This window comes from Pelophylax lessonae, assembly GCF_965119305.1.
Source record: "Pelophylax lessonae genome assembly, chromosome: 8".
Classification (NCBI taxonomy): Eukaryota; Metazoa; Chordata; class Amphibia; order Anura; family Ranidae; genus Pelophylax; species Pelophylax lessonae.
This window is the reverse complement of record NC_138775.1, coordinates 42,647,376-42,662,497: the sequence shown is the minus strand read 5'-3', so window position 1 is coordinate 42,662,497 and position 15,122 is coordinate 42,647,376. Positions and strand designations below refer to the sequence as shown.

General features: G+C 41.1%; 1 protein-coding gene across 1 annotated transcript; it reads right to left on the bottom strand.

Moving 5' to 3' along the window:
• Positions 1-357: 357 nt before the first annotated feature.
• LOC309562433 (2-epi-5-epi-valiolone synthase-like) lies at positions 358-14,083 on the bottom strand. The gene is made up of 5 exons (XM_082266649.1): positions 13,797-14,083; positions 6,189-6,816; positions 5,517-5,750; positions 3,798-4,050; positions 358-1,357 (listed from the first exon to the last, which is right to left on the bottom strand). The coding sequence occupies exons 1-5, from the start codon at positions 13,985-13,987 to the stop codon at positions 1,275-1,277; spliced, it is 1,389 nt and encodes a 462-aa protein (XP_082122775.1). The 5' UTR covers positions 13,988-14,083; the 3' UTR covers positions 358-1,274.
• Positions 14,084-15,122: the final 1,039 nt, after the last annotated feature.

Sequence of the window (15,122 nt, the reverse complement as noted above, 5' to 3'; positions counted from 1 at the left end):
CAGTCACTCTGTACCTACCTGTAAGTAATTATATTTAGTGGATATTATTGGTTACACTATGAGAAATCTCTCTCTTATTTCCACATGAGGACATTTGCTTAAATTACTGAGGAGAGACTTATTCGGAGGATGTTGGGATCTGATGCTGCTGACACTCATTGAATCAACTGTTCATTCACCTACATTGACCTTTGTGATGGGGGTCTATGTTATTTGGTAAGAGGCTACTGAATCGGGTGTTGGTGGTGGTTTCCTTCACACACGATCTAAGAAGCTTCTCCTCTTTATTGGATGAGGAGTTTGGAGAGACTATATAGCGCTGCGCTTTCACTTTGTTTTATCATAGTTAATGGCTAATTTCAATGCAATCAGTGCTTAAAGGACTTATATAAAGCCCAAATGCACCCAAAAACATGTTTTGGATTGGGAAAGTATTACATTTTTGGTCAGGTTTTTACTTCAGTCTCCGTCCCCATGTGGGGGGATTTTGCTTAGCTTCCTGTCCAGGTGACACACTGTAGGACATTAAATTCCCTTTAATGATCTTTAAAACCACATGAATTAAACTGACAAAGCATTTTTCAAAAAACTAACAACTGAAATGTTCTACAAAAATGCATAAACCTTTGATTCTTCAATATCACCACCGCCTCTACACATACCATGTCTCATTCATTGACTGATCTTTGCTCTAGGGCTATCTCAGCTCTCTGCCCAAAGTCTCCAATGCCAGCACTGGAGCTGATATAACAACGTTATATAAAATAATAACACTTTGAGTCTATGCTTAAAGAATAATTAACACACCCCACACATAACAACCAAACTGATCTCTATTCCCTAACTCACACCATAGATAAAGTGCCCTGGGCCAAATGACCCAATACACTCTTATGCTTACGAAGCAAAGAGCAGCATGCAAGAGGCAGTTGCCCATAGCAGCCAATCACAATTTATCTTCCATTATTTTGACTTCAGTCAGCTGGAATATGATTGGTTGCCATAGGTTCATGCACTTTTTACACCACGTTTAACCTCTGGACACGTTTTCATAAACCAGTGATTTGTTGCAAACCCTTGAAGATTTTTTCAAGCATTATCCAGAGGCTCAATTTTCCTAATAATCTAAGATCCCAAAGTCCAGCAAACTACCACACACGTGAACAGCTGATTTCGTTCAACTGTCTCTTAAACTAAGAAAGACAACGTGAATCACAAATGTCGGGATCTCTGGCTCCACCTCCATGAAGGATGGCAATTAGGAAGTTCTTCGCTTATGTTGAGAATTCTCCAAGTTCTTTTTGCCAAGCTTCAAAAGCGCTATTAATTATTTCTTCTTTCACATCATTGAAAATTTCTAAGAAAAGGTAAAAGACAAACAAAGATGGTCACATTTCATAGTATAGTGCTTTATACTGTATGTCAAATACATGAAGATCAATAAAAGACAGAAAACAACCCAATGAGAAATGATTTGCCCCCAGATGGTATTTTAGTGTTGCGCAAATGCTGACTATTTATACTACTTAGATTTATTCAACTTGGGTCCAAGTTTTACCCCCCCCCCCCCAAATTCAGCCAATAAATCAGAGGGCCTTAGCCTGGTGGATTTTCCTTATTTGGTAAATAGAATTTACCGTTTTTGGTGTAATGGGGGCGGGGCAACCCGTTAAAGTGTAACTAAAGCCTGTTTTAATTAGAATTGCAATGGTTTAGAATATCCGTCAAGGTTTTGCTTACAACCCAATTATAATGTAAAAATGATTCATAACAGAATAAATCCAACGTTTTCAGGGGCCCCACATTTTGGGAAGTGTATTTGGTCATTGAAACTTGTTGGAGTTTTCATGCAATGAATCAATTTTATAATTCACTTGAACTCTTGGAAATTTTTTTGGCGTTCTCATTGGGTTATAGAGTATGTGTGTGGATGCTGGGACTTTTACCTGTTCCTGAGGGTGGTCCCCATTTTATGGAGTGCTGGTAGACAAGAGCCAATGTGCCCAGTGACAAATTTAGTGACCCTTAAAAATTTTGAATCCAGTGCCCCTTTTTTTCTTGTGTTAGAGTTTTATTGATGTCTGTGTCCCCTCTGGGCAAATTACCCCTCTCTGTACTGGTGACCATTGTCAAGAGACATAAAAGTGAAGGAATATCCAAAATTTTAGAATTGTCACAAGAACAGGAATCAAGGGATTTAGGGCACACTTTAAAATTATGAACAATCTTGGGGCACCCCCCAAAATTATGGACAGTCTCGAGGCACCCTTCAAAGTTATGGACAGTCTCGAGGGACCCTCCAAAATTATGGATAGTCTCGAGGGACCCTCCAAAATTATGGACAGTCTCGAGGCACCCTTCAAAGTTATGGACAGTCTCGAGGAACCCTCCAAAATGATGGACAGTCTTGAGGCACCTTCCAAAATTATGGACAGTCTCAAAGCACCATTTAAAATTATGAACAGTCTTGAGGCATCCTTTAAAATGATGGACAATCTTGAGGCACCCCATCCTAAAATGTAAACACTATTCTAATAGTTTTACATAATGCAGCAACAGACCACACATGTAGGAGACCCAACGTTGGAGGTGCAAACTGGAACTGACTAGTATTCCAATGTTTCTCTTCTTCCTCAGAGGATACTATACAGACTACTCACATCCTCCTTATCAACTGATGATGTCATTGGTCGTTAGAAGGTTGGAAGCTAGAAGATCTTAATGCACAATGAAAAATCTGTGGCTTAGTGTAACTAAAAGGCATCCACCTGCCGCTTTGTATACAGTTTTTGGATAACTTTTTGGCATTTTTGCCAAGGCACCCCTGAAGAAACCTTAATGCACCTCAGGGTGCCTGCACACCCTGGTTGAAAAAGGCTGTTCTAAAGGATGGGAAGTCTGCTGCTTTATCTTTCGCTACCTAGTCCCATCTGTGTGTGCTATTGAACTGCAGCAAAGAAGAATAAGGTTTGTTGCCCTGCCTGATAGGGCTGTGCTGTATGGCAGAACTTTATAAATTTCAGAACTGGTTAAATGAAATAAAAATAATTTGGCAACAAAATAAAAAAAGCCAACTTATGCCATTTGTATTTCATATATACAGGGCTTTTTTCTCAGAAAAAGGGTGCAGGAACTCAACCCCTCCTCATAACCCCCTCCCCAAACTGGTCGAAATTTCACTAACATTGAGAGGGTATCAAATACCAGGAGTGCATTATGTACAGAGTGCAGAGTTCAGTGGGGTTACATACAGAGTGTAGAGTTCAGGCGTATGCTACATGCAGATTTCGGGAGTGTGCTACGTATGTGCGTATGTGCAGGGTTCAAGGGTGCGCTACACACAGAGTGCAGAGTTCAGCCTTCTTCCACAGCTGCTTAGCTCGGCATCCCACATCCACATCTCACTTTTACCCCTCTTCTTCTCTAGTACCTCCCCTCACACTGTAGATGGCTTTGCCTCTCTCACTTGCAGAGAGATCATCCAGTGGGGGTGTCAGCATTCACACTGCACCCCAGGCATCGGCATCTCCTTTGTCCCCATACTGCACTTGGAAAACACAGCAAGCCAGACCTCTGTGTTTACAAGGGATAGTGTTAAGTAGGAAGCAGAGGGCCTGAGCCAAAGGTGGTGGAACTGAGTTCCACCAAGTTCCAGCTGAGGCGCTGTATATGTATATATATATAGTATATATTTTTACCTGTTTGCCTAGTTTTCACATAAATTATAGCTAAGTATATTGCATGTTAGCTATTAAATACAGGTTTAAATAGATTTGACTTCAAGCACTATGACGTACCTGCGATTCCCAACCCAGTGGGTAGCGGAAGGCGAAGTTTTCCCCCACTGTGCTTGAATCTCTCAGCCAAGGCTTTCTTTATAAGCTGGAGAGAGCAGTCTCTGTGCCAGACCGGCAGCTCCAGGTTCCTCATACACTGAACTGTACGATTCTTATCCTCCGATGTGATCATCCCAATTTCATGTGATACATAAGTCATAAATGCCATGTCAATATTTACTGCCTCCCCATGCATGAGAGATGGCAGCACTTTCTGCAATAAAAAAAAAACAAAGTCAATTAACACTGATGTTAGAGGACTACAACAAGTAAGTGTGCTGCTGTCATGTTGATCCTTTGGCTTTGGTATTTTCTAGGATGCTGACTTAAGACAAGTATACAGTCCTGAAATTTTGACTTGTATAATTAGTTAAAGTGATATTAAAACCTTATTTTGTTTTGTTTAAAAATACCAAACATGTCATACTTACCTCCTCTGTGTAATGGTTTTGCACAGAGAAGCCCCTAGCCTCCTCTTCTCAGGTCTCTCGCCTGGACTCCTGGCCCCTCCCTCCCGCCGAGTTCCCCCACAGCAAGCAGCTTGCTATGGGGGCACCGAGCTGAGCTGCTGCTCTGCTTGTCCATTCAGACACAGTGCAGCAGCCCAACCCCACCCCCTTTCTGTCCTCATTGGCTCACTGTCTTTAATTGACAGCAGCAGGAGCCAATGGTGCTCGCTGCTGTGTCTCAGCCAATCAGGAGAGAGAGAGTCCCGGGCAGTCTAGGCTCTCATGCAACATCGCTGGATAGAGATGGGGCTCAGGTAAATATTAGGGGGGCTGCTGCTCAGAGAAGTTTTTTTTAGCCTAATGTATACAATGAACCACTGTAATACTGGCTCTGAGCCAGTGACTTAGAAATGTTGAAGTCCAAGCCAGACAGGCAACATTTTTCAAAAATGTGATCAACAATAGTTGCTGCGGTATTTCTCCCACAGCTTTCTACTATATCGCTCTATGTCTATGGCCTAATCTGACATAATGGGATTGATTTACTAAAATTAAAGAGTGCGAAATCTGGTGCAACTATACATGGTAGCCAATCAGCTTTTAACTTCAGCTTGTTCAGTTAAGCTTTGACCAAAAGGAAACCCGAAAGCTGATTGGTTTCTATGCATATCTGCACCAGATTTTGCACTCTCCAGTTTTATGTTGCAAAATGAATGTTCACTGAGTACAAGAAGTAAAGGGAAGAGACGTCCACTTCAATCAATCAATCAGGTGTTGGCCAAAAAATCAATTTTTTTTTTTTTAAAAATTCCCTTGCAGATGATTGCGTAGTCAAAGGAAATACAGTCTCATCGTGTTAACTAACATTTACTTTAAAAATGAAGCAGCTTCTGTGGCTTTAGTAATTCAAACATAATGCATCTGGATGAGGACAGTACACATGATGATAAAATGACCATTAAATGCATGAATACTGGTATTAAAAACTGTATTCAAAAAGGTGCCAATTGTCTTGATAGTTATATTATTTTTTCCTTTTACGAATTAATTAGCTCTAAAACCTGCCCGGTACTTGTTTAGTATACGTGACCTTCTTTTTACAACTGGAATATACAATTTTTTTGTTGAAATCACACAACTGCTTGTTGCGAATCTACCTGTTTTATAATCTGTAATAAATGATTGGTAGTAGATGAGTACTAATGAACATTAATAATTCGATCTTATGTACCATTTCTAGCTCTGGACTTATGACATGTCCATAGTCCACCAATCGGTCCAGGTCATCTTCCCACAGGTTTGGAGCGAGTTCTTCAAGCATAGTCTGGATAGCCAGTCTTGTGGTTGTTAGGGCAGCATCACCATGGCAGGCAAGGCCATTCCTGGACTGGAACTTGGTATCTAAGAGGTATTGGCCATGCTTCTCCAGCAGTTCAAACAGCCCCTTGTGCTTCATTAGAGCCATCTGAAAAAGCGTAGCACTCTAGGCTTAATACATAGAACATAGAAAAACAGTACATACAATATACAACAGACTAATGTATGCTAAAGCAACAGTCTTTATAGTAAAATGTAAAAAGTTATGTAATAAAGGTGCATCTGGTTTTTTTTTTTATCTTTGTTCCATTGGGGAGATTTCCCTTTATTTCTTGTCCTATAGAGACAGTAGGAAGTAAGAGCAAATCTCTATAAAGGAAAGAAAATGCCCGATTTGACAGTGTCCCCATTGGAAGATTTCCCCTCCTCCTGTTCTGATGACAACTCAAATTTGGGATTTTTTTCTCTACATTAAAGACAAGTGAAGATGTACAATTAAAGCATTTACAAGTAAAATGGCATCTAGAATAATAAGTAAGACATGGAATTAATACTATTATTAGCCAATTAGCTAACATGAAATTACCTTTAAAATCTCCCCAAGGCCATTAGAAATGTGGCGACGTGGAATGGTCCTGATAAAGGACCTGTCGAGGAATGTGGCAATTGGTGGGGTGTAGGTTCCTAACTTGTTCTTACAGTTGCAGAAGTTGACTCCATTTTTAGCTCCCACGCTGGCGTCAACATAGGACAGAAGGGTGGTTGGTACTCGGATGTATGGGGTACGGCGCCTGTAAAGTGAAGCTGCCAGACCAACAGAGTCCAAGCATACCCCTCCTCCAATGGCAATGATTGGTTCAGTGCGTCTGTCAAGACCAAACTTGTGGACTTCTTCCAACATATGCAGGACGAGGTCCATCGACTTGGTTTCTTCGGTGGTCTCAAGGGTAAGGATCTTGTAAGTGACATTGTGAGCTTCAAAGTATTTCCTGACCTTTGAACCGTACAGTTGTTCCACAGTTGTGTCCATCACGATGAAGCGCTTTTGCGTTTTCTTCTGGTAGTCATCTAGTTCTTGAGGGTCTGACACATGGCCATAGAGGAGGGTCATGTTTGTTGGGTTTAGAAGATTTTGAGTTTCTATCACTTTGTAACAGAAATAAATTGGAGCTTTCACAGTCCAGGAGACACCAGATTCGGTGACCTGTTCACCTCTGAAAAAAAAAAAAAAAATCAATACATTACAGATAACAATGACATATAAGATGGAATTCAAATGATGATCAAATTATGGATAATGAGAGTGGTGAATCATCGCTCTGCCCTCTCCTATTGTCAATATGCTTACTGTCAGCAAATGTGAAAGAAGCTGAACCTGATTGGCTACCAGTGCTGACCCCTCCCTCTCCCAGCCACAGAGTGCTGCTATGCAGAATACTACAATATAATTGCTGTATGTCAAGAAATATTTAAGTATTTGCACTACCTGGATTTAAAAACACACTTAAAAACTGTTAAAAAATAGAAACCTGAATTAATCCGTGATTATTTTTTTATTTCTTAATCTACCTGAAGGTAAATGTAGGTAATGGAACTAAGAAGTTTATTTGCATTAATGCCTATACAGCCAGAAACTATTTTACTCTACAGGTGATTTAACAGCTGGTTGGCTGGTTTTATTTGCATTTCTTGTTGATGACAATTGCTAGCTTGCACATAAGCCAGTTCAACATTTCATATTTTCTTGTTTCGGTGCTCAAACAAACACAGCTTTAGGGTATGTGACTGAAGTTGAGATTAAATTTACATATAATCTGTGCCGATCAGAAAAACTGGCTGCAAAATGTGTTAAATTAATTACTTAATACATCAAGTTGATACATACTACGCCAGGGGTTCCCAAACTACAGCCCTGTAGCTGTTGCAGAACTACACATCCCACAAGGCATTGTAAAACTCTGACATTTACATACATGACTAGGCATGATGGGAATTGTAGTTCCTGAACAACTGGAGGGCTGTAGTTTGGAAATGTAATCCCTGTACTACACCATATGTGTCAAACACAAGGCCTGAGGGCCAAATCTGGCCCTACAGGCCATTTCCTGTGACCCTTGCCCCTCTCCTGCTGCTGTGGCACCCCCCTCGTCTCCACCCCCACCTTGTCTCATCAGTTGGCAGCAGAGGAGCACAGAACTCCTCCTCCAGATCCTGGGCTTCTCCGTGCCGCCGTGGAAAGGCTCAACTCTGCCCTTTCCCCTTCCCTGTCTTAGAGAATAGGGCAGAACTCCTCCAACAGATCCTGCACCACTCTGTGCAGCCACAGCACCCCCTTGTCACTGCCTTCCTTGGTCTCAGTATTCAGCAGACTCTGGCAGCTGACTCCAGCCCTCCTATGGTCCTCCTCCAGACCCTGCACTTTCTGCTTCCCAGCTTGGTACCCAGATTCTTCCCCAAAGCAGCACATGGTAAGGGGGGGGGGTGTACTGTGATGTAAGGGAAGGTAGGGCACTCTTGACTTGACAGTGGGTGGGATCTTGACATCTGATGTAAGGTGGGTCGGGATGCTCTGTTCATCTAGTCTTACAGGTACAACCAGCCCTTTGAGGGCTGTCATAATGCTGATGTAGCCTGTAATGAAATTGAGTTTGACACCCCTGTACTACACAGATGAAAAATTAAAGATGGAGAGCTTAACAGTATGGTCTATGGTAATTGCCTACCTTGCAATTTTTACATGTAATTATAATGATTTTCACAATTTTTTTTCATTGTTCCTCCTTTCGCTGACAAATTGCAGAGCTTAGAGAGGGGCATGATATTGTGGCACCTCCTTCCCCATGTTACAGCATTTGTGTCTGGTGATTGGCTGCTCAGGCACACAGGCGAGGTCACATGCCCCCCCCTTCTCGGAAGTCCAAGTGCATTAAGGAAAGCTCTGGTAGTGTGGGGAGTTGGATAGGGGGTGTAACTGGATACGTATACATGCCTTTAGGGGTAGGCTACATGCAGGCCTTGCTGTATTGCCCTGAATAGTCAAAGGGGTTAGATTACTAACACTCGAGGGTGGAAAATCTGGTGCAGCTTCGCATGGTAGCCAATCAGCTTATAAATTCAGCTTGTTCAATTAAAAAAAAAAAACCTGGAAGCTGATTGGTGTTTATGCAGAGCTGCACCAGATTTTACACTCTCCAGTTTTAGTAAATCGACCCAAAATTGTCAGCGCCTCTTTAAATTAACCTCTGGCCTCTTACATCTCCCATCAGGGGATGGGAGATGAGATCAGGGATCCTCCAGAACCATTGAAAAAATTTCCCATCACATACTACTTACCTTTTACCAGGACAGGAAGTGAAGGGAAATCTCTTGAACAGAGATAAAAAACAGCAATAAAAAACCTTATAATAGAGCATCTGTCAGGAATACTGATGTGCCCATAGTGGGGAGATTCTAAATGACTTCCTGGTCTGGTTGAAATCCTGCATGGTAGGGTGCAACAAGGCGTCACTAGCACTGGGAGTGAGAAGAAGCAATAGAAACTTTTACCCCCCTTGAACAGAGATACAAACAGCAATAAAAAAACCTTATAATGGAGCATAAAGAGTTAGAGCATTTGTCAGGAATTTTATGTTGGGCCCATAGTGGGGAGATTCTGAATGACTTCCTGGTCTGGTGAGATCATGGTAGGGTGCAACAATGTATCACAATGTGTCACTGGCATAGGGAGTGAGAAGAAGCAGCAATGGAAACTTTTAACCCCCCCCCCTCCGATATATAACCCAAATTTACAAGAACATTTAGGCTGACGTTGCACTTTAGGGTTTGATAGTGAATGTCAAGTACGCACCCATCCCTGCCCCAAGGAGCTTCTTGCCTATTTTTACCTGTATGCATGAAGGCACATATTATATGAAGCTAGTATTATATATTAGACCCGCCTTTCATAACCTTTCTTACACTGAGGAACCTTGGAAAAAACTTTTGAGTCTTAAAAAACCCTTGCTAATAATTCTTACGGCTACAGCTCACAGGACCTTAGCATGAACATAACATTGGGAATATAAGAATGAATAAAAGAATCAAAAATGTGGCATACTATTTGACAGCTAGGAATGCTCTATATTACAAAATGATATGCAGTAATAATAATGATATAAAAAAAATATAATAATGGCTAGAAAAGAACTTCAGGTCATGAAAATGATAGTGCTTCCTCATATTGATGGTCAGTGGAAAAGTGCCTTCTACATTGGTTGTCAGTCAAGTGCCTATTTATCAAAAAATTGAAAATATCTATGCTTTAACTGTGATAACAGTTACTAAGTGCCTTTTTATGTTGGTGGCCTATTATATTGGTGGCCAGTGGAAAAGGGCCCCCTTAGTGTAAGGGTCAGTGGAAGAAGGCCTCCCTTAAGTTGGCCATACATGAATTGAAATCCCTTCTGAAATGGATGAATTTTCATCCATATATGGGCAGCGCAGCTGTATAGAAGTTAATCTATTGATCCATTTCTGTACAACTGACCTGTTGGAAAATATTTGCTCAATCATCGCCACCGGGGAGGTCTCCCCGCTGTCAGAGTACAAGGCACTTCAAATGTGTGAATAAAGGAATTGGGTCTTTTTTTTTTCTTCGTTCTACTTGCTGGTTGAAAAAAAAAAAAAAAAAAGGAACCATCCATGGGCTGCCTTACATTGGTGGTCAGAGGGGAATAACGCCCCTGTTACGGTTGAGGAAGACTGTATTAGACAGTTGTTGAATGTTTGTCTTATCTTGCAAGGGAGTGTGCATATATAATTACAAGCATCTCTGGCACTGATCTCATAGCTGAAAACCAGGCAGAACAATTCCAGGTCCTTCAAGACAGCCCACTGCATTTATAGGTAGACCCAGCAACTTATATCCGAAAATCAAATTTAATATTCAAGCACAGGCCTTCCTACTTTTCCAGTTCTTAAAAATCAGAAATGCTCTCCAGTTTCCTATAAAATGCTTACTGAATTTGGGAATGGTAACTATAAATTGAGGAGCACCTTGGCAATTTTTAGTAGCTCAATCACACTAACTATAAATGCATAAAGCTGGCCATACATGGATCAAAATTTCGATCCATGTATGGGCAGGGAGGTTGTGCAGAAGTTGATCTACCTCAGGAGGGATGTGTTGGAGCTGGAGAGAGTCCAGAGAAGGGCAACTAAACTGATTAGGGGATTGGAGGACCTTAACTATGAAGAGCGGCTGCAATCGCTCGATTTATTCTCCCTGGAGAAGAGACGTCTGAGGGGGGACATGATAGCAATTTATAAATATCTTAATGGGGATCTCAGCTTAGAAAAAAAGCTGTTCATTCGAAGGGATTGCATGAGGACTCGAGGACATACAATGCGATTAGAGGATAAGCGTTTTAACCTCAGGCAACGAGGAGGGTTCTTTACTGTTAGGGCTACAAGATTGTGGAATTCTCTACCACAAGAGGTAGTTTCTGCGGGAAGTATGGTGGCTTTCAAAAGACTCTTAGACTTACATCTCAAGGATCAGGACATTAAGTGCTATGTTAGATGATTACAGCCACACACACCTACACAGGTTGAACTGGATGGACTATTGTCTTTATTTAACCTCACCTACTATGTAACTATGTAATTGACTTCTGTACAACTTCCTTGTTATATTTTCCTTGCTCGATCAACGCCAACAGCGCTGATCAGTGTATTCTAACAGCAGGGAAGTCAACCCGCTGTCAGAATACAATAGCTCAGCAGGGAGGAATTCCCTCTTCCACACATTTGATGTGCTGAATAGAAAAAAAATACTCATCTATGGGCTACCTAAGAACAATAGTTAGGAATATAAATCACAATATAGAATGCAATTAATGCTGAGTTATCAGAAGAACATGAATTGGTTGTCCCTTAATGTATATATAAACTCAAATACTAAAATCTCATATAAAATTGGGTTGATTTACTAAAACTGGGGGTGCAAAATCTGGTGCAGCTGTGCATGGTAGCCAATTAGCTTATAAATTCAGCTTATTCAATTAAACTTTAAAAAACAAAAAACAAAAAAAAAACCTGGAACCTGATTGGTATTTATGTATTTATGGTATTTATGTAAATCAACCCAAAAGCTTCAGCGCCTCTTTAAATTAACCTCTGGCCTCTTAGATCTCTGATCAGGGGATGGGAGATGGGATTAGGGATCTTCCAGGACCATTGAAAAGATTTCCCATCACTTTCTATTTACCTTTTACCAGGACGGGAAGTGAAGGGGAATCACTTGAACAGAGATACAAACAGCAATAAAAAAAACCTTATAATGGAGCATAAAGAGTTAGAGCATCTGTCAGGAATTTGATGTTGGGCCCATAGTGGGGAGATTCTGAATGACTTCCTGGTCTGGTGAGATCATGGTAGGGTGCAACAATGTATCACAATGTGTCACTGGCATAGGGAGTGAGAAGAAGCAGCAATGGAAACTTTTAACCCCCCCCCCTCTGATATAACCCAAATTAACAAGAAAATTTAGGCTGACGTTGCACCTTAGGTTTTGATAGTGAATGTCAAGTACGCACCCATCCCTGCCCCAAGGAGCTTCTTGCCTATTGTCACCTGTATGCATGAAGGTACACTGACAAACTCTGAAGCTAGTATTATATATTAGACCAGCCTTTCATAACATTTCTTACACCGAGGAACCTTGGAAAAAACTTTTGGGTCTTAAAAAACCCTTGCTAATAATTCTTACGGCTACAGCTCACAGGATCTTAGCATGAACATAAAGTTGGGAAATTTGAAGAGCACCGTGGCAATTTTTAGTAGCTCGATCACACTAACTATAAATGCATAAAGCATAAATGCATAAAGCTGGCCATACGTGGATCGAAATTTTGATCCATGTATGGCCAGCTTTTTGCATTTATGCTTTAAGCTGGCCATACATGGATCGAAATTTCGATCCATGTATGGGCAGGGAGGTTGTGCAGAAGTGGATACAAATTGACTTCCGTACAATTCCTCTGTCAGATTTTCCTTGCTTGATCAACGCCAATAGCGCTGATCAGTGCATTCTGACAGCGGGGAAGTCAACCCGCTGTCAGAATACAATAGCTCAGCAGGGAAGAATTCCCCCTTTCACATATTTGATGTGTTGAATGACTCATCTATGGGCTATCTAAGAGTAATAGTTAAGAATATAAATCACAATATAGAATGCAATTAATTTGAGTTATCAGAACATGAATTGGTTGTCCCTAATGCATTTTTAAACCCAATTACTAAAATCTCACATAAAATAGGGTTGGTTTACCAAAACTGGAGGGTGCAAAATCTGGTGCAGCTCTTCGTGGTAGCCAATCAGTTTCAAGCTTGTTCAATTAAATCCATTGTAAACTTCCCTCTAATGTTTGTACCTATAGGTAAGCCTATGATAAGGCTTACCTATAGGTGCTGTAAATATCTTCTATCTCCTAAACTTGCATTGTTGCCCGTGCCCATGCTGTTTCTTCAGAGCCCTGTGCCGTGAACGGCGGCATCACGCGGCTCCAACCGTAGCATAGCTGGAGTCGGTGGACCCACAAGGAAGACGGGAGAAGGTGGATGTGGCCTCCGGCAGGGATGACGAGGGCTTCGTTTGCAGGTAAGTGTCACATAATGTGCTGGTATGTGATACATACTAGCACATTATGCCTTTAATTTGCAGGTTAGAAAAAGGAAAAAAAAAAGCAGACTTTACTTCCTCTTTAAGCTTTGAAAAAAAAAAAAATGGAAGCTGATTGGTTTCTATGCAGAGCTGCATCTGATTTTGCACTTTCCAGTTTTAATACAGGAATCCCCTGGCATGTTATTGTGAATTTATATGTATAATATTTAGAATTTTTCTCAATCTGCAGCATTTATTAAAATCATACCTGGTGATCCTACCATGACTGGAGTGCATGTAAAAAAGAAGTGGCTACAAAATAAATGCCATTCATTTAGAGCCGGTTCACACTGGGGCGACCTGTCAGGCGACCTGGTCGCCTGACAGGTCGCCTGCCATAGAGAAGCTGTGGACCCGTTCTAAAAGGAGCGACACAAGTCGCTCCGACTTAGAAAAAGGGTCCAGAGCTACTTTGGGGCGACCCGGAGCGACCTGCATTGACTTCAATTATATGATAAACCAGAATGAATTACTGGTCATATAAATACTTACATTTTAGCCTGGGAGACAATAACTTGATCTTCCTCCCACGTTGTGGGCATTTCTTGACCGCATTCGATGCGGCACCAAGTATTCTTCACCTGAACCAGTTGGTACTCCTTCTGCTTGCTCCTGTTTTCCCCTGCCTCCGGCTTGGTGCCCCCTCGGACTGCTGTGACTGTGAACAGATCACCTGCTGGCATGTTTGTTGATGGAACTTTGCTAGTTTTGCAAGAAAAAAGCTTTTGAATGCTTCTGGTTTCAGCTTCAGGATTTGCAGAATCTTATAGTGGTTTTCTAAAAGGGAGGGGCCTTCAGTGAGTCCTTCACCTGTCCATAGTTTATACAACTCGCGTTGTGTAACATACAGGGCGTGTGAAATATTTTGTTGAGGCTGGAGATTTTAATTAGACTGACAGGTTGTGTAAGGATCATTCACTGCCTCACTGACAGTTCCCCTTATTTAACATAGAATTCCTATCTCACAGACTGATTATAAAAGATGCTGCTATCTGTAAGTCAAACTTTCTTATCTATTGTAGATCTGGGAATCAATGCAAAGTACAAATTAAGACTTTAAAGGATCAATGCTACCCAAATAATGAGAGTGAGTGAAATGTAATATATTCTGTCATATAACAGTTGCTTTAAAGTGGTTGTAAACCTCTAAAATGAAAACAAAAAAAAAAATTCTCTTTGTAATGTGTACTTGCCTCTATCCAAAGCACCTAGTGTGAGTGATTTCTGTCTGATCTCTCATTCCTTTGCTATCTGCATGAGCCACTTGTGACCTTTTCACACCAAGAAATTCCAAGAGATGGACGTGCTCCCCTCCAGCACACAGAAGGTGACAGCTGTGCATGAAAGGGGTGTGTGTGCATTCCCTTCACTCAGGTCTCAGATTACACTGTGTAGTGTGTGACATCAGATGTCCACCAAAAGCCTTCTGGAGCTCAGAAATCCAGTGTAAATTCAGGACTTTGAATGGATGTAGAACAGAGAGGACTGCAGATAAACAGGTACAACTAATGTAAGAGGATTTTTTTCATCTCTGGGTATCACCCGAGGATAATCAAATGTTTGAGAATATGTAAGGGTATACAACCACTTTAGGGTATCTGTGGGGTTGTCTTCATAAAAATTGCAATGAAAAGCCTAAATCAATTTTGGGAATGTATATCTGGATAATATATGTTTCAAATGTTATATATACAGTTGTGCTCATAAGTTTACATACCCTGGCAGAATTTATGATTTCTTGGCCATTTTTCTGAGAATATGAATGATAACACAAAAACTTTTCTTTCACTCATGGTTAGTGTTTGGCTGAAGCCATTT